Source organism: Yarrowia lipolytica, chromosome 1D, assembly GCF_001761485.1.
Source record: "Yarrowia lipolytica chromosome 1D, complete sequence".
Taxonomy (NCBI): Eukaryota; Fungi; Ascomycota; class Dipodascomycetes; order Dipodascales; genus Yarrowia; species Yarrowia lipolytica.
In genome coordinates this window covers 2,775,133-2,793,326 of record NC_090773.1, presented here as the reverse complement: position 1 = coordinate 2,793,326, position 18,194 = coordinate 2,775,133, and the positions used below count along the sequence as shown (strand labels likewise).

Genomic DNA, 18,194 nt, shown 5'->3' with positions numbered 1-18,194 from the left:
ATCGCTTTGAATGCTTGTCTGTCATATCAGGCCCCGCTTTGAAACTCTGATGTATATTAACCTCTGATCTTTTTGAAACCTTTTTAACCTGGTCACCAGTGATCGAAAACTGAAGGTGTCCTGATAAAAAGGGTCTCTGTGGGTCTATTTTGAATTCTAAAGACATTTAAAGACTCTCTAAAACCCCGATAATACTCTCTAGCTGCCAGTTTCAGCACATCTTTTCTGGATCGTTCACAAAATGGACTCTTGTGCACACCTTGCTATGCCATTCCGATCCATGTTGTGCATGATTTCAAACCTTATCGGGACCAACTCCTTAACATATCGCGACATTTAACATCTGAGCGTTATTGATGACGTAGCTCCTGAACGAACATTAGACGCTCTTGGCACATGAATGGGCCCACTTAGGGTTTTTTTATGAGCGCAGGCCGGGTTCCGCGTTCCCATTTGTTTGCCAATCAACTGGACCTCATCATCTTCCTACTTGTATGTGGTTAATCAAACTGTTGTATGGATTAGGAAAATCGACCAAAATTCATTTACCGTATTTGTAGGAGAAGAAAAACAGTTTTGAATGGTGTGCAGAATCCGCAATTTTCTCTCCACAAGATAATAATGTCTCCACTATCGTATAAATGTCGATACGACAGTTTTGCTCTTAATTCTACCGGTCCCCATGTCTGAGGCAGATCCTTCCTGCAACATGAGTGATCGGGTTGTGCAAGTCCGAGGTTCGAGATGGCGAACATTTTCGATACTTTAACCGGAAAACGGGATGTCTGAATCGAATGAAAAAAACATTTGTACTTGAGTTATATATATTCTTTTCTTTTCTTTTGTTTCGAGATATTATTGTGCTTCTGTAGTTCCCCGATCACCACATCCCCACAATCAAGAGAGCTAGATTTATTTATTTTATTTATTTAAAAAAAAAAAAAAAAACAACCAGATCAGGTGTGTTCGAATCCCACAGGAGTCAACCCTGTCTTGAAAAAGATACTGGCCGGCCGAAAAAAATCGTGAATGGCTTGCAAATTGAATGAACCACTCTGATGATTGGTTGGTCTACAGAAGGACCGTTTTTGGTTTCGTGTTATTGCAGCTTTCATGCCCATTCACACGAACAGCAATCCATGTCCCCTGCTATGGTGATCGGGACAGCACCGTTTTTCGATGTGTGCTGTTTTGATGCAGCGAATTGGGATTCTTTGGCAATGGTCCTCTACAAGTAGGAGCGAACTTCCCGTTTCCATGAAACGAAGGTGTTTTTTGTTTGATTTGATTTGATTTGATTTGATTTTGAAAGTCGTTTGCCATCGTTATCAGAGGTGATGTTAGTCAGCCCAGTGAAATCGATGAAATTGACGAAATCAACCAAATCGACATCATCGTTGACAACACGTCAATAGCTACATATACCGGTACAGTACAGTACTATCGGTAGCTACTTCTGCTGTACCTGTACAGTAATCAGTACATAACCACCAACACTCCCTTGAGAACTAAATCTTGCATTTATACATTTATATTCTATCGTGAATGGTCCAAAAACCGAGCCACGGCGATAAGAAATCTCATAAGCCAAGCCAAACCCGACTCTGACCGGGGAAATCAACCCTCCGTTATCAATGTCGTTGCCCAAAAACGCCAATCAAAATAGATCACTGATAAGTGTGACAGGTGCCGACAGCAATTATCTCCCGATATCAGTCTTATTAAACTTTCATATCAAAGTCGCTCCATGTTGCCGCCTTCAATACCGCAATTTTTTGCGCCACACAAAAATGCTCCTAGAGACGGTATCCCAGGTCCTATTGTAAATATAAACATACCATAAAGACCAGGGGAATCTGGAAAATATCATGGGCCTAAATTATTCCCGTCATAACAACCGAATCACATGGCGATGCCACCCCCCTCAAACCCCATACATGCACATCCGAAACTCTATCTAAAAACACCTCTCGTCCAAACACCTCCGAATCACGTGATCTTGCTAGTAAAACCACTCGAATCACTCTCTAAATCTCGTTTGATTGCCTAAACTACTTCTATTCCTTGTTTGTTTGTTTTTTTCTCGTCTCACCCCACATTGTCCTCAACCCTATAATTCATAGTTCCGCCGCATCCATGCCAGCAACCCTGCACTATATTAACCGACGACGTCCCTCTCCAAAACCACCAAATCATGACAGATAAGACCCCGCTCGGGACTGCTGATCACTCAGAGACTGAGTTTGAACACGCAAAAAAAATCTACGAGGAACGACTTGAATCCAGCATTCTGCGGGCCTATGACCTTTTCCCTGCGCCAAAAGACACGCCAGAATGGCAAGTCCCAGATCAACTTCCCCTGGACGTGATTCCTCTATTCCAAAGCCTGGTGGCACCTAGCGACATGGAAATTGTGTCCCTCGACGGCATTGACCTGATAACTAAGCTCAAAGATGGATCATTGAACTGTGTTCATGTCATTGGATGCTTTATTCGAGCAGCCATCACGGCCCACAAACTCGTCAATTGTCTCACCGAGGTGTTACCAGACCTCGCATTGAAGACAGCCAAACAATTGGACGCGGAACGCGACTCTCACGAAAAGTACGCGTTGTATGGACTTCCTATCTCTTTGAAGGAACTCATTTCCCTGTCCGGATTGTCGTGCCATGCCCAGAACTCGTACCACATTGACCGGGTGGTGTCTCGTGACTCGACACTAGTCTCTTGTCTCTATTCTTCAGGTGCTATTCCCTATGTGCGGACCAATGGTCCTCAGATTCTCATGTCTGGTGAGTCTCATTCTCCTCTACATGGGTTCACTTTGAACCCTCACAACACGGTCTTGTCTTCTGGAGGCAGTTCTTCCGGTGAGGGAGCTTTGATTTCGATCGGTGTTTCAAAGCTCGGGCTCGGAACTGATATTGGCGGCAGTGTTCGCGAGCCCGCTTCGTTCTGCGGCATCTACTCCCTTCGCCCCACATTTGGACGGTTATCAGAGACTGGTGTGGACATGATGATGGCTGGAAATGAGTCGATTAGATCAGTCTGCGGCCCCATGACCTCAGATCTGAGACTTATTGAAGCCTACATGAAGGACATGGGCTCCAAGGAGGTGTGGAGAATCGATCCCTCGGTCGACAGATGGGTGTGGAGAACTCTTGACTACGGTCACATGAAGAAGCTACGAGTCGGCTACTGTATTGACGACGGCTTTGTCAAGGCCTTCCCGCCCATTCAAAAGGGTATTCTCAAGCTGGTTGAGCAGCTCAAGGGATCTGCGTTTGAAGGAATGGAGGTAGAGCTCACCCTCTACCATCCCCCTAGCATTGCCACTGCCAACAAGCTGCTCGATGCCTTTTACTTCCCCGACGGATGTGAGCGGATCAAGAACCACTTCTACCGTTTCAAGGAGCCCATCACTCCCCAGACCCAGGACATTCTTGACGGCGCAAGGGAGTACACTTTTGAGGAGCTGTGGAAGATGCATCAACAGAGAGACGAGTTTCGAATGGACTTCCACCAGGATTTCACTTCCAAGTTCGACGTGGTCATCTACCCTGTCAATAACTCCGTCGCTCCTGTTTTCCACACCTCCAAAAACCTCATGTATTGCGGAATCTGGAACCTCATGGACTACCCGGCTGTGGTGGTTCCTACAGGCGCCAAAGTATGCGATTTCAGCTACGAGAAGACGACTGAGTTCAGAAGCGAGCTGGAAAAGCTTTGCTGGAAGCCCTGGACGGAAAATGGTGCGGACATCTACAAAAATGCCCCTGTTTGTGTCCAGATTGTTGCTCCTCGGTGGGAGGACGAGTTGGCTGTCAACGTCGCCAAGTGGGTGGACCACAAGGTGAACAAAAAGCACTGGAGTGAGTAAAAGAGTTGTTCGTCGGATTTTCTGACTACGTCAGCACGCTAACTACTTGGCGTACAGTAATTGTCGCTATTATACAGCTGACAAAGTGCTTCAAACGCACTGGGTGTACTCGAGTATTGTACTTGTAACAAGAATTGGAAGTAAAATACACAAGACTGTAGTTTTAGTTCCAACCTCGTACTTGTAGTTGCCGTACTGAACAAGGTGGGATCGTAAGTTGGAATCTCTTCCGAACAAGTGGTGCTGAAAGCAACTGCACTTTCACCCACCTAAGCTGCTGTTATGGCACATATCGAAAGCCACACTTGGGAGAGATGAGCTCAAAAAAGTGAAGTTCCTGTCGGAATCCGCTATTCAAGCGAAATTATTGTCTGTTAGCACTTTTACGATAGCCCATGTGCACCTCTAGAAATAAACGCATCATACCAGCCAAGATCGATTACCACCGCGAGATACACTCCACCACGCCAATCAGACAGGTTCCTTCCTCTCCCATCATCGAATCATAACTTCATCTTATCTTTACTATATACATGCTCTGTCTGTTTCCCCGTGTGCTTTGATTCTCTGTCTCGTCCAGGCCTCTAGTTAACAATCTCCACGCCAACAGAAAGCGCAGTTCCACAGAGGGACTTGCAAATGTTTTCAAGAGGCTGGTCCTTGTGTCGCGAGTCCATCTTCTTGATCTTAGCCAGCTCGTAAATGTGTTTGAGAGACAGCTGGCCAACGGGCTGATCCCGGCCAGGCTTGTATTTGGCAGCTCCCTTCTCGGCCCCGGCGGCTCGCAGAAGCAGGAAGGCGGTCTGGGGCGATTTGAGCTCGAACGAGAAGGTTCGGTCGGGCTTGATGGTCAACACAACAGGAATGGGAATGTTGTCCTGGTAATGGGCCGTCTTGGCGTTGAACTCCTTGCAGAAATCAATGGCCTTGACACCCTTGGATCCAAGCACGGGTCCGACGGGAGGCTGGGGCTTGGCGGCACCGGCGCCAACGATGATTTTCACAATGGTGTTTGCAGTCTGGACCGCTTTTTTGGGAGCCATGGTGGTGGTGATGTTGAGAGTGGAATGAGCTGCAGGTGAAATTTCACTTTAGAGTTGGTTACCCGGGAGTGGGAAGGGTTGTGGTGCATTTTTTGAACATGTTTGATTTTGATGCGAAAAGTCCTAAACCAATACTAAGCGAGGCACAAAAAATGTCTGTCAACTTGTTTATTCTCTTGCGCAGCTGTTTGAGCCAGTAGATGATGATTTTAAATCTGGTGAGAGATAAGGTTGGTCTCGAAACCTTATTTGAACCGATATTTGGAGAGATTTGAGCGGGTTATAATGAGAATATTTGTGTGACAATTGATAGCTATTGTTGTAATGTTGAAGTAATACCCAAGTCTAGTTTGGTCTGTGTCTTTTCCAGACTTCTCCAATGAAGTTTTCTGCAGTCACCACCACCTAAATTTAGTTACATTTTACTTGGGTTTGTAACCAGTACAGTTGAGGGTTGTGAGACTGAGATGAAGCGTCATAGTGCTAAACGGATATATAACACCAATATGAATCCAACGATGGGCCATATAACAGACTAAACGGTATTCTATCTGTTGTATACTCTGTTTTATACTACTCTTGTGGATTATGGAACCCTTACCGTGATTCCACTTTCAACTATGGTAAAGTGATGAACATGGTAGTTATCAAACATGGTATGAACATGGTACAGTACATACTGTAGTTATAAAACATGTAGTGATAAACAGGGTAAAGTGATGAAACAATGTCAAAATTAATATTACTCTGTTGTCCTAGCTCTGATGAACTGAACTATCAACTTCTCATCTTCCTAGCATCTCTGTGAGACGAATTGGATTCCACACGTTTGTAGATAGCAGCGACGTGTGCAGATATCAGCTGCTAAATATAAGAACCAGACACAAGCTCAGTCCAGAGATTTCTTCTAGAATCCTACGCAAGATAATGTATCATTCAATCCCACTTACAAATAATCATCTGATTGGTTCCCCACCCCTCCGTCTCAACTTCCCTTACAGTCAATTGTTGTGTTTCAGATCAACCCCTGTTTCACAGTTGGCTTTAGTTAACTCCGGAAGGCTCCACATAAACTGAAGCCAGACTACAAATCGCACTAGTGCTACAATCACGATTCAAAGAAGCCCAACTTGTTCACCACGGCAAATAAACCCTAACAATTGTTTCCCTGTTCTTTTATAGCCTCCAAATCCACTTGCACTATACACCTTCCTTTACCACCTCCCTCACTAGACTCTACTTAATCTTCAAGTGAAATTTCTTAACTCCGTTGTTGAACCCAAAAACCACCACTTAGTAAGCCACATCTGCCGCCTCACTCAAGGGAAATACACACAAAATGGGGATGCTCACTTTTGTCACCGTCGACCCGGTCTCACTCACCTACAAGCACTCGAGAAGAACAATTCCCATTCGGTCGCCAATGTCCGAAAAACCCTAACCCTACCACAAATAAGCCTTTGCCACTTCCTTGCACTGTGGGGTGAGTGGTGTGTCTCCACATACACGAGATAGAGAGACGTGGACGGAACGTCGAAAAAGCAGTGGTATCTACGACAACAGCAACCAGGCGATCACGTGACCCACGACCGAACGAAAGCACGTGACAGATCAATTTCAGAAGCCGCGTGAAACTCCACGCAAACCAGACGGGAACAGCAGACACACACACACACACACACACACAATAACGCACGATACTAACGATGCTCAAGCTATTTCGACGAAACAGTAAAGATGAAGCCAAAGGCCATCCGATGCTGGCCAACAACAACGGGCTGCCTGTGACCGACTCGCCACTGTCATCGTTTGCTGTGGGCGTTACGGAGGACAAAAACTCGCGGTGTAGACGGACCATGGAGGATTATCATGTGGCTGCACACAACATTTGCGGCACGCCCGATTCGGGGCTGTTTGCAGTATTTGACGGACATGCGGGCAAACAAGCGGCTGAGTACTGCGCAACGGCAGTTGTCAGTGAGGTGGAAAGTCTGATTATGGAGTCTGAGGGATTCAAAAGCGAAGACTCTGCAACCGAAGACCCTGAAGTCGTGCAGGAGGAGGGGCTGGAGCACCAGGACAATGACAAGAGCTCGAAGACTGTGCCAGAGCTGCTTAATCTTGCCTTCATGGCCATTGACCGGTCAATTGAGCAGAAGAACCTGAATTCCGGATGCACAGCAGCAGTGGCTCTGTTGAGATGGGAGGATTCTCGAGGAAAGCCCGTGACGGTGTCTTCTGATCACTCACCCAAGGACTACACTCCCGTGTTTCCCCGTGCTCCATTGTCCGAGTGCAAGCGCAAGCTGTACACTGCCAACGTGGGAGACACTCGGTTGATTTTGTGTCGAGCAGGCAAGGCCCTTAGGCTGAGCTACGATCACAAGGGCACCGATCTCCATGAGTCTAAACGAGTCACCAACAACGGCGGAATGATGATCAGCAATCGGGTCAACGGAATGCTTGCTGTTACCCGTGCTCTGGGAGACACGTATATGAAGCAGTTTATTATTGGTAACCCATACACGACCGAGACGGAAATCATTGCTGATGACGAGTTTCTGATTGTGGCTTGTGACGGACTGTGGGACGTTTGTGATGATCAGAAGGCTTGTGATCTGGTGAGTGGACTAGAAGATCCTGTTGAGGGAAGCCGAATACTGGTGGAGTTTGCTCTGGAGAACTTTAGCACAGATAATTTGACTGTGATGGTGGTGAAATTGCGATAAGTGACAAAGGCAGGGTGACGAAATAGCTGTGTTTGAAGCGCATGTCGGACAGCCTCCTCCGAGCTGTGTTCTTTTGAGGCTATCCTAGCAGTTTTTCTGAAAGCTGCCTGTATTTGTCTAACTGTGACCAACCATCAGGTCAGCTTCATCTGACTTCCTTGTCTGAGGTACAGCTTCAATCATACAACACAAAAGCTTCTGTTTCCATTCTTCAAGTCTTGCCCACTTGTTGATGGTATTCTTCGCACCTTTCATGCTCCTCGTTGGACCGAAAATGCTCCCCTTCATCACCGGAACCTGTATAGCCAATACACTAAGTTATTTGACTGTCATTGGAGTAGATCCTCCATTACTGAAGCAACAAGTACAAGTAATGATCTCTGGCAATTGTAGTCAGAAGCGGGATTATAAGTACAGTTGTATTGTGACTAAATTTCTCCAACAAGTCATCTCCCTGATCGTCTACCATGAACGGATGGATGGATGCTCAAGGTGTAAGACATGTCTCGATGAATGCCGTGGCAGGTGGCTGTCAGTGTATGGAATAGTCGGGTCTTTCCGTATCGACAGTGGCTTCGTTCTCAGTCTACAGTTATGTACCAAGTTACAAGCACTGTACTGTACATACTCGAACAAGTACAGTGCCTGTACGTTTGCCTTCTATAATTCACAATGTATATAAATAAATAAAACCGTCAATAGACGACATCGGATCACCGTCAGAACCTGACTTATTGATCATACGAGACGAAATCAAAGCCGTCCCCAAACAGCCCCTCCATATCGTCGTCTGCGATTCCCGTAGTGTTGCCTGCGTTGTTTCCGCCTCCGTTTTCTCCATCCGCCAGGAGGTTGGACAGCTCGTCGTCCATCATGATTCCGTCCTTGTTTCCGTCCTTGCCATCGCCTAGCATGGCGTTGATATCCACGTCGTTGCTGCCAAAGTCGTCGAATGCGCCGTCTAGGTCAATGGCGTGTGATGCGTCCATGCCATCGATGGTGAACTCCTTGGAGTCTTCCGTTTCCGCAGGCTCCGTCTTCACGGTCACCTCGGGCTCGGACTCGGTCTTGACCTTTTCATTCTGAACCAGCCCTAGCCGGTGCTTTTCGAGCTCCAGAAACTCCAGAGCTGACTCAATGTTGACACTCATGTGGTCCAATGCAGAGTTGAAGCCGGCCACAGACTTGTCCATTTGCGACTGCAGCAGCGTGGGAGGGTTGGGGAGAGGTTTCATGGGCACGCCCTGTTGACTAAGAAACGCCAGAAGGTGGCCAGCCCCCACGAGCACCTGTTTTGTGGTTTGCTGGATTTGTTCTTCCATTAGGAGTCGTTAGTTATGAGGGTCTCACTGTACTTGTGCCAGGGTAGAGACCTGTGAAAAGTTGTGTGGGTCGGAGTGTAGAAAGTTGTGTGGGTCGGAGTGGAGCAAGTTTGTGTCTGCTGGGCCGTTCTGTTTGCGTCAGGTCAAATATATCTTCTTGGAGCGATCGTGAGTCTTGGGTGTAACTGTTTATCATAAACCCTCTGCTCCATTAATGAACGACAATCTAATTTCTGCGTCTGCTTGTCTCTGGGAGTTGGGAGCTTGTTTGTTCGAATCTCGGTTGTGGTGAATATAATCGTCGAATAACAATGACGGTTGGAAGCCCCTGAGGTGTTGCTTGGAAGACTCGTACTCTTCCAAGCCCATTCAAGCCCATCCAAGCCCATCAAAGTGTGTTGTTACCCTCCTCAAAGCTCACATTCCAGCGTTCATGTTGTCATGAATGAGACTCATAGGCTTTGAAGGCGTACATGATCAGATCGATCTTACCTCAACGGCGTATCTTCAATGTGAGAACAAGTATGAGAAATGTCAGCTTGAGCTTGGAAATTCGCACCATGGTACAAGTCGTACTCGTACTGTACTGTACATACTCAAACAAGTATGCCCATATGAGCATGTGTGTTACAAGTATGCACGTACATACTGTACTTCCAGTAGTGACCAGAACAAGTATGTATCAGATGTCTCTACATCCAGTGATTGAGAGATCCGATTCAGAAGAAAATAGTACCATTATATTCCCCATGGCTAGGGGAATAGTTTAGTGTGATAATATCCACTCATTTCTCCCCAAAGGTCCTCCTTACCAGACCCTTCTAGCCAGCTCCGCTCCACATGCTCTGTTGATTTTGGGTTGGGACAGTTGAGAGTCAATTGCACCTAGCACCTAGAACCAGATCGTTGCGCCTGTGTTTAGAGTTTCGGACTTGGGAAGAGGGCTAGGGTTGCTCACGATTCCGCCGCTGATTGGCCACAACCTTTTCTCTCAAAACCCACCACGTTGAAAATACTCCCACTTTCAACACGACACCTTGCACTAACAACAACACAATGTTTTCTGTTGCTCGAACCGCCATCCGGGGTGCTGCCCGACCCGCCGTGCGAATTGCTCGACGAGGTTACGCCGAGACTGCTTCCGTCGACAAGCTTCGACTGACTCTCGCTCTTCCCCACGAGGTGAGTAATGTGGTGATGTGCTAACGACATGGAGGACGGGATGACACAGGCGACTGAGAACGTCCAGCGACACTGAGGAACCGAGACAATTGGTAGAAAATGACGACACAATTGAGGCTGCAATGCGAATTGACTGGGACAGAGGACATATAGTAGCGTGGTTTATTCGGTGTACCGAGTTATACAGACCGGTCAAGTCTGTGTGATGCGGTGGTGGTGGGAGGGAAGGAACGTGACTTGGCATGGCATGGCGTGGCGTGGCGCGTGGACTCTGCATGGTGGTGGAATTGGGTCGCAGGCAGCCGACTGGTCAATTGACCTTGTTTGTGCTCATGATCCACGCCACTGCCGGAAGCACAAGGAAACGCGGGAGACATCACCTCACATCACGACACCGTACCAACCACCCAATGTACAATGAACCACTCGCGAATTGAAGCTCCTCAAATGTTGTGATACCCAGCATTCCCTTTTGGCTCTGTTGCTGTCGACCCCAGGCGCCAGTATGTTCCAGTCGCGATGTCCGATCACACAAGGTCACAAAACTGGACGAACCTCATACTAACTCAGTCCATCTACAACCAGAAGGAGGTGACCCAGGTCAACATCCCTTCCACCGCTGGTGAGCTCGGTATTCTGGCTAACCACGTTCCCACCATCCAGCAGCTCAAGCCTGGTGTTGTCGAGGTCATTGAGACTAACGGTGAGACCAAGTCTTACTTCATCTCCGGTGGTTTCGCTACCGTTCAGCCCGACTCCGAGCTGTCCGTCAACTCCATTGAGGCTTTCCAGGCTGAGGACTTCTCCCCCGAGGCCATCAAGTCTCTGACCGCCGAGGCCCAGAAGAACGCCCAGTCTGCTGACGAGGCTGTTGCTGCTGAGGCCGAGATTGAGCTCGAGGTTCTTGAGGCTCTTGCCCACTTTGCCAAATAAGTTATGACATGATGAATCTGTAGACATAAAAGCGGCAACTTCCGTAACGTGTAATGACACCTGACGACTGTTTTTCGATTGAGACTGTATGGGGAGCTGTAGAGTGGTAGCATGGGTGTTCTAATAAATTGGAAAACGCCGCTGTAACCGGCTCTCTCAGGGCTATTTGTATCTCACTCCTCAACATGTCCGTTTTTATCGGCTCATCGTCGGCAACTGGGAGGTAAATTTGATTAACTTTTGGTCAGTCGGAAGGGAAATGTAAGGTGGTTGAGAAGGGGTTACAAAGTCGTGGAAACGTCGTGGAAAAGAGCCATGGTTTCATATATACCGTGGTATGACTGTCATGATCTCGTATATTAATTTTCATCTTACCACGACAAGTAATGGGTCGGTTGTGATCTGCTTTTTTTGAACCTAAACAAACTGCTCAACTAGTTTCCCTTTAGTACAAGTACAAGTACTTGCATTTGACGTCTACTTATGCATCTTGTTTGGCGTGTGTATATGATCCGAATCTGACAGCAGTGATTTTTGACGGGGAAAAGCAATCGATAACATGGCACCAAGAACAATAACTCTGGCTTCCCTTCTTTTCCCCCATTCTAATCGGTTCTATGACCGCGGAACGCCCAACACTGCCAGTTGACAACGCTATGAGCTGAAAACTCACGAGAGCTGAATCAGGTATTGTGCACTACTTGTGCTTTGGTATTATAGCACTAATGGACGACAGAATGACGCAATAGTTACCCGACTACAGCCCCAAGGTGGACATGGCTTGCCACTATGCCAGCCTCCATTGTACTCTCCACCATACTAAACAATGATGTATGGGTCTACAAGTGCAAGGGTGGGAGAGTGGAAGCTCTAATATGGAGCAAAAGGACCAAGTAGGAATCATATGAAGCGTCTTAACAATGCACATGGATCCTTTTTAGTCCTTTTGCTAATTCTGGTGTTGTTTTGGGGTCGTTTCCGCACTCGTAACACATTCAGGGGTCTCGTCTCTAGATGATATATGGATTGGCTAAAATTTTGCACAGCTCACAAACTTCTCTCCACTCGTGTTTATTCCCTATCTCCATAAATCCTTTCTTTTTGCCTATACTCTCTATTCCTTACATAGATTAGTGAGCAGGAGAGAATGTTTGTCCGACGCCAATGATGATGTTGGAGACGTAGAGTAACCGTCAAAAGACCATAGCGGTGAGTAGAGAAGACCAACAGTTCAGTAGACAAAAAAACCGCCCTTGAATTGTCACTTTTGGCGCTTCCTGCCCACATTGTCCCCCACAATTTCCCCCCCTACTTACCTCTTCCAAGTTGACATCCCCAGAACAGCATAAACTGCAGTTTGGTCGAGTAGTCCAAAATTTATGGTCGGTACTGGTGAGGGAGAGTCCTAACTGTCAAGATGGTACATAAACCCGAGTGTTTTCCGAGTGGAGGATTCCCAAAATTTCCCTTTCGAGTCTACCATGTCTTCCGTCTCTTCCGAATGCCAGGGCCTGTCCTCCATTTCCGAAGCCTCTTTTTCCGAGGCCTCTTCCTCCAAGCCCGTCTATGTCTCCACCGCTTGCGGTTCTGACGATCCCATTACTGCCGACGACCTCTTTGGCGAGCCCCAGTCTGTCCCGATCTCTCCAAGTGAGTTGTTTATGAGCAGCTCTTCTAACCAAAGTCCTAACAACGACTTTGAAGAAGAGGCACCCAAAAGCTCCACCTCTCGATATGCTCTCCCAGACGAGTCTCCTAATGGCTATCAGACCCAGTCGACCTTCAACTCGTTTGTGAACCTGTTTCGCCTCAAGAAGGATCCGCCGACAACTCTGCCACTGGCGTCTCTGACAAGTACGAGGGGTCATAGGATGGACACTCCAAGTCCAACGCCTCCAGAGGTAGCCAGACTGAGAGCCGTGCCCCACTCATCGACTTACTCGTCTGAGTCGTCGCTCAACTCATCAACAACCCGGATCTCATCCTCCAGGTCCTCCGATGACGCCTCCACAGTCGATGGAAAGACCACACGCGCTACCCAGACGGACCAGATCTACGCGGGAGACTCGGGAATCATTCTCTCGACTTCCATAACATCTTCCCAGAGCTCTCAAGAACACTTTCGAGAACGATGTCGACGGTCTAACTGTGTCACATATATTGTCCAGTGGGACACAGAGAACGACCCCAGGTACCCATTCAACTGGCCCAACTACAAAAAGTACCTGGTTGTTGCTTCCCAGGCCCTATCTGCTATTGGCCCGCAAATGTGCAGCTCCATGTACGGACCAGCCGTTGCAAAGATCGAAGAGATGTTTGGAGTCGGTAAAGATGTCGCCATGCTCAGTACCACCGTCTACATGATGGGTATTGCTGTTGGGCCCATGTTCTGCGCGCCCATGACCGAGTCATTTGGCCGGAAGATTGGCGTCTTCTGGCCCTTCTTCGTCTCGCTCATCTTCACCTTTCTGACCGTCTCCGTCACCTCCTTCCCCACCTTTATGGTACTGCGATTCCTCTCTGGAGCTCTGTCTTCGCCTCCCATCCTGTCGTCCGGAGGAGCTCTCAAGGATATGTTCAAGCCCGAGCGACGGCCGTACGTGTTGCTTCTGTACGCCATTATTGTCGCTGGCGGCCCAGCCATGGGTCCCATTCTCGGCTCTCAGGTCATCAAGTGGACCGGCGACTTCAGACACTTGTCGCTCGTGGCCGGTATCTACCAACTCATCATTTGCACCTCCAACCTCATCTTCATGCCCGAGACTTACGCCCCTGTGATTCTGCAAAAGATTGTGCGGAACTTCAGTCTGGATGCCGGCGGACTGAGAAACCTGGTGACAGAACGAGACCTCGGAGGCCATGCCCGTGGTTTCTCAGTCAAGAACCTGTTGAGACCCTACCAAATCATGCTCACCCCGGTCATGCTGCCGCTGCAGATGTACGCCGCCATGATGTTCGGACTCATGTACATGGCCATCTCGCTGGTGCCCAACGCAGTCGTCAAGGAACACAACTGGACCCGAGACCGAGCGGCCTGGATCAACCTCAACTTCATTGCCGGCCTCATATGCGCCTCTGGAGGTATCGTCTGGTCAATCTGGTACTTCAACCGGATGCTCAAGAAGCACGGAGGAAGCAATAAGGAGCCCGAAAAGCGGCTCCTGATCATGCTGCCGGGGTCCCTGTTCCCTCCTATTGGATGCTTTCTGTGTTACTTCTTCTTTGACAAGACCTGGGCAATTTCGGTCGTGCTGCTTCTGTTCCTCGGTATCGGATTCTTCACCATTTTCCAGTCCACCCTCAACTACGTTGTTGACATCCACTCGGAGTACTCGGCCTCAGCTGTGTCTGCTCTGACGTTTCTGCGGTCCATTTTCGCCGGCGTCTTGCCATTTATCGGCATGGCGGCCATCGAGCGGGTCTCTTTTGCCAAGCTGTGTTTCATTCTGGGCTTCATCACGACCGCAATGTGCGCTGTGCCGTGGTTCATTTTCAAATGGGGGCCTGGCCTGCGAGCGAGATCTGCTTTTGTTGACGTTTAGTGTCCAGCTAAGTAGATGTCAAGTGTAAGACGAAGACTGGTCAGAAAGAGACAGACGTTCTAACAAAACCCAACAAAAAACAACAAACATTAATCAACTGTGAAAATCCGCATAGAAACCAGCATAATCAACATAAAACATATAGCCCCAAATCAAATCAAATAGAATACTACTAGTAATACACTGTGAATTGTATTCTGGCTTGTAATATTACAAGAGAGAATAAATATACACCACTACGGTGTATATCAGTGAAGCAACATGTCTGAATAACTACGAGTAGTAGCACTGGTGGCTTGCATGGTGCTTGGATATCTAGATGGCCCTACGACACCAATTGTGCTTCCAGAGGACCGAAACTCCGGAAATCAATTGCAAAGAATCCTATAAACATTGTGCAAAAATCTGATGAAAAAAAAGTTCCTCTAAGCTGGTCGGTCCTCATCCCTCTTTCTCACCCCACGCCATCTGCATGCAGAGTAAATAGTGCAGAACCTCCGAAACACATCACACCATTCATCTCGCTCAATATTCCACCGATACGAATAAAAATTACACCATTAGAATTCTCAGAGATCCACCATGACATTGATACCCCCATACAAGTCATTACTCTGTTAATCACCCCCACACAGTCCGTCGTCTCTCGCAACTCTATCCCCATCTAACTCTTGACATCTCTTCATCTCCTAGCACCTTCCGAAGGCTTCAGCACCACCACACCATGAAGCGTGCTTTCGGTAGATTGAGCCCCCCTCTGCGTCATCTGACACAACCCCGCACCATGGCCACCACCGCGCGAACCACCACGCCTCTCAATCTCCAGATCGGCTGTTTGCAGCTCAAGCCCGAGATCGGGGAAGTCGACAAGAACATGGGAGTGGCCAACGAGCTCATCGACCGGTACTACGCCACTGCCAAGAAGGACGATAAGACCCCCAAGATTGATATCTTGATGCTCCCCGAAATGTCATTCACAGGTTACAACTTCGAGAGCCCCGAGAACCTCAAGCCATTCCGAGAAGAAACGGAGTCGTCCAAGTCGATCGAATGGGCTAGAGAGTGCGCCAAGAAGATCGACGGCCACGTGCTGGTCGGATACCCCGAGTTTAGCCCTCAAGACGATGCGACCTACAACTCTGTGTCCATGGTGTCTCCCAAGGGTGATATCCTCTTCACCTACCGAAAGTCGTTCCTGTACACCGCCGACGAGGCAATGGGCATGAGCGAGTCTCCCGACGGCTTCCAGACATACGGACCCTTCCCTTCTCTGTCTCAGGACATCCCTCTCAAGTTCCAGGTGGGAATTTGCATGGATATCAACCCCTACAAGTTTGAGTCTGCTCCTTCGGAGTACGAGTTTGGCAATTCAGTCAAGAAGAACAAGGTGCCTCTGGTGCTGCTCCCAATGGCCTGGACTCACTCCAAGTCTCCCTCCCTAGTGCCTGTCAAGTCCTCCGACAAGATCCCTATGACTGAGGAGCAGGAGAAGACCCACAGCGAGCTCCGAAACGCCATTGTGCATAAGTGCACCATGCTGCACGGCAAGTCCACCTTTGATGGACTCATCACCGAGCCCAAGGAGATCCCCAAGTACAAGAACGAGGATCTGGCCACTTTCCACGACTACACTGCCGATGTCGACAACAAACTGCCTTTGGTGGACACCCTGCAGTACTGGATCGAGCGTCTGCAGCCCGTGTGGAACCAGAACACGGACGTGGACTTCCCGGTGACCATGGTGACTGCCAACAGAGTTGGATTCGAGCAGGGAGACGTCCTGTACGCTGGCTCGTCCATGTGCGCGGTTATGGATCCTCTTCAGCAGAAGATTTTTCTGCGGGGAGCTCTCTCAGCCGCTGATGAGGGTCTCATGGTGTTCAATGTTGATTTGAGCGTTCCCAACTAACAGCCTTAATGACTGTCAGTGAGTGAGATGTGTGTTCAGGATGTGTTGCAACAACACACCATCTATGTATATATGATATTTTTTTGTTTCAAAGACGTGTAGCCGGGTGGCTTGGCTCTTTGCATATATTTTCTCCTCTTTTCCAGCAGTTTTTATTCTGAATCGACTTTTGACGTTGCTCAAAGAGCTAACATTCCTCAGAGGAATTCACATTCATACTGTGACTCAACTCTATACAAGCTACTGGAAACTAAAGAGATGATGTCGAAAAAACCTGTTGAAAGTGGATTTACGACATATAGGAGAATTGATATGGTCATCTAGACACTCTATAAGCCCTTCAATCCAACAGAAACTCACTCACACACACTCTCTCTCTCTCCGAGGTCAATAGGCCAATATGACAGGTGACGAGCTAAAAACGCAACAGTCGCGAATATTGCTGCGATCGAAAAACAAACAACACCATTCGACTCACCAAAACCGCGCGAGAATTTCCATATCGACAATTGTTTCCTTGCTAGCTGCCCAGATACACGTATTATCCCACCACCGGTTTGCCCCACCAACCTAAATCCTAACACGTACGCATCAGCAGCAGTACACGCTAGACTCAACCACATCACTATACACACAAAATGGTGCTCTCTACTCTGATTATGCGGGCCTCGGATGGCCTGCCTCTGTCGGCCAGCGTGGATGACGGCCAGGAGAACCTCAGCGAGCAGAAGAAGCAGTGCAAGCTCGTGACCCAGAAGCTGTCTGCCAACTCGGCCGACCGAGCCTCGATTGAAAGTGGCAACTACGTGATCCACTATCTGATGAAGGACGGAATCGTTTACTACTGCATCTCCGAGTCTTCGTACCCCCGCAAACTCGCCTTCAGCTACCTAGACGAGCTGGATCGGGAGTTCCAAAAGTCCCATGGCCAGGAGGCTCTCAAGGAGGGGGTGCGACCCTACAAGTTTGTGGAGTTCGACACGTTCATGCAGAAGACCAAGCGGGTGTACCAGGACACTCGAGCAACCCACAACCTCGACAAGCTCAACACGGAGCTGCAGGACGTGACTCGAGTCATGACCAAGAACATTGAGGATCTGCTGCACCGAGGCCACTCGCTGGATCACATGAGCGATCTTAGCAGCAACCTGCGGACCGAGAGCAAAAAGTACCGACGGGCTGCCCAGCGGATCAATTGGGAGGCCATGATCCGACAGTACATTCCCTTCATTGGAGTGGGTCTCATTGGTCTGTTTATGCTGTGGTGGATGCTCTTTTAAACAGGGGGACGCAGATGAGTCAATCATTTGGAAGATGGATGCCATCGACGACAGCCACGCCCGGGCTGAGAAGCTGTACTGAGGCTGTCTCAGCTCGCTGTGAACGGCTCGCTGAACGGGATATTGCTGGAGAAGCTGGATTTATACGATAGTAATATATTGATTGGGTGAGTTGCTACTGGAATGATTGGGAAAGCAGTACATACTATTAACCTGAAAGCAGTACATACTATTAACCTGTCCTTGCATGTCTCAAGAGTACTGGAGCTAGTTAGCTTCTGTTTTTTTAGAAGTATACCAAGGCTTGAAAAGCGCGAGTGTCGCTCGAATGTACTGTGTGAGTACAGAAGCTGCAAGATACAATGATTGGCGTG

General features: G+C 48.3%; 9 protein-coding genes across 9 annotated transcripts; 6 read left to right on the top strand and 3 right to left on the bottom strand.

Annotated features, from left to right (window-relative positions):
* Positions 1–2,194: 2,194 nt before the first annotated feature.
* YALI1_D27912g (uncharacterized protein) lies at positions 2,195–3,880 on the top strand (the record flags this gene model as incomplete). Its single annotated transcript, XM_503139.3, has 1 exon — positions 2,195–3,880. The coding sequence occupies one exon, from the start codon at positions 2,195–2,197 to the stop codon at positions 3,878–3,880; it is 1,686 nt and encodes a 561-aa protein (XP_503139.3).
* A 584-nt stretch (positions 3,881–4,464) lies between these two features.
* YALI1_D27884g (mitochondrial 54S ribosomal protein uL11m) lies at positions 4,465–4,923 on the bottom strand (the record flags this gene model as incomplete). The annotated part of the gene is made up of 1 exon (XM_503138.3): positions 4,465–4,923. One exon carries the CDS (start codon positions 4,921–4,923, stop codon positions 4,465–4,467), a length of 459 nt encoding a protein of 152 aa, XP_503138.1.
* Positions 4,924–6,629: 1,706 nt separating this feature from the next.
* Positions 6,630–7,652, top strand: YALI1_D27867g (uncharacterized protein; the record flags this gene model as incomplete). Its single annotated transcript, XM_503137.2, has 1 exon — positions 6,630–7,652. The coding sequence occupies one exon, from the start codon at positions 6,630–6,632 to the stop codon at positions 7,650–7,652; it is 1,023 nt and encodes a 340-aa protein (XP_503137.2).
* Positions 7,653–8,383: 731 nt separating this feature from the next.
* Positions 8,384–8,974, bottom strand: YALI1_D27844g (uncharacterized protein; the record flags this gene model as incomplete). The annotated part of the gene is made up of 1 exon (XM_503136.3): positions 8,384–8,974. The coding sequence occupies one exon, from the start codon at positions 8,972–8,974 to the stop codon at positions 8,384–8,386; it is 591 nt and encodes a 196-aa protein (XP_503136.2).
* A 1,056-nt stretch (positions 8,975–10,030) lies between these two features.
* On the top strand, positions 10,031–11,089 carry YALI1_D27826g (uncharacterized protein; the record flags this gene model as incomplete). Its single annotated transcript, XM_503135.3, has 2 exons — positions 10,031–10,156; positions 10,727–11,089. The coding sequence occupies 2 exons, from the start codon at positions 10,031–10,033 to the stop codon at positions 11,087–11,089; spliced, it is 489 nt and encodes a 162-aa protein (XP_503135.2).
* Positions 11,090–12,570: 1,481 nt separating this feature from the next.
* YALI1_D27808g (uncharacterized protein) lies at positions 12,571–14,631 on the top strand (the record flags this gene model as incomplete). Its single annotated transcript, XM_503134.3, has 1 exon — positions 12,571–14,631. The coding sequence occupies one exon, from the start codon at positions 12,571–12,573 to the stop codon at positions 14,629–14,631; it is 2,061 nt and encodes a 686-aa protein (XP_503134.3).
* Positions 14,632–15,355: 724 nt separating this feature from the next.
* YALI1_D27780g (uncharacterized protein) lies at positions 15,356–16,540 on the top strand (the record flags this gene model as incomplete). The annotated part of the gene is made up of 1 exon (XM_503133.3): positions 15,356–16,540. One exon carries the CDS (start codon positions 15,356–15,358, stop codon positions 16,538–16,540), a length of 1,185 nt encoding a protein of 394 aa, XP_503133.2.
* A 15-nt stretch (positions 16,541–16,555) lies between these two features.
* On the bottom strand, positions 16,556–16,860 carry YALI1_D27765g (uncharacterized protein; the record flags this gene model as incomplete). The annotated part of the gene is made up of 2 exons (XM_068282807.1): positions 16,556–16,718; positions 16,766–16,860. The coding sequence occupies 2 exons, from the start codon at positions 16,858–16,860 to the stop codon at positions 16,556–16,558; spliced, it is 258 nt and encodes an 85-aa protein (XP_068138908.1).
* A 318-nt stretch (positions 16,861–17,178) lies between these two features.
* Positions 17,179–17,820, top strand: YALI1_D27762g (uncharacterized protein; the record flags this gene model as incomplete). Its single annotated transcript, XM_503132.3, has 1 exon — positions 17,179–17,820. The coding sequence occupies one exon, from the start codon at positions 17,179–17,181 to the stop codon at positions 17,818–17,820; it is 642 nt and encodes a 213-aa protein (XP_503132.1).
* Positions 17,821–18,194: the final 374 nt, after the last annotated feature.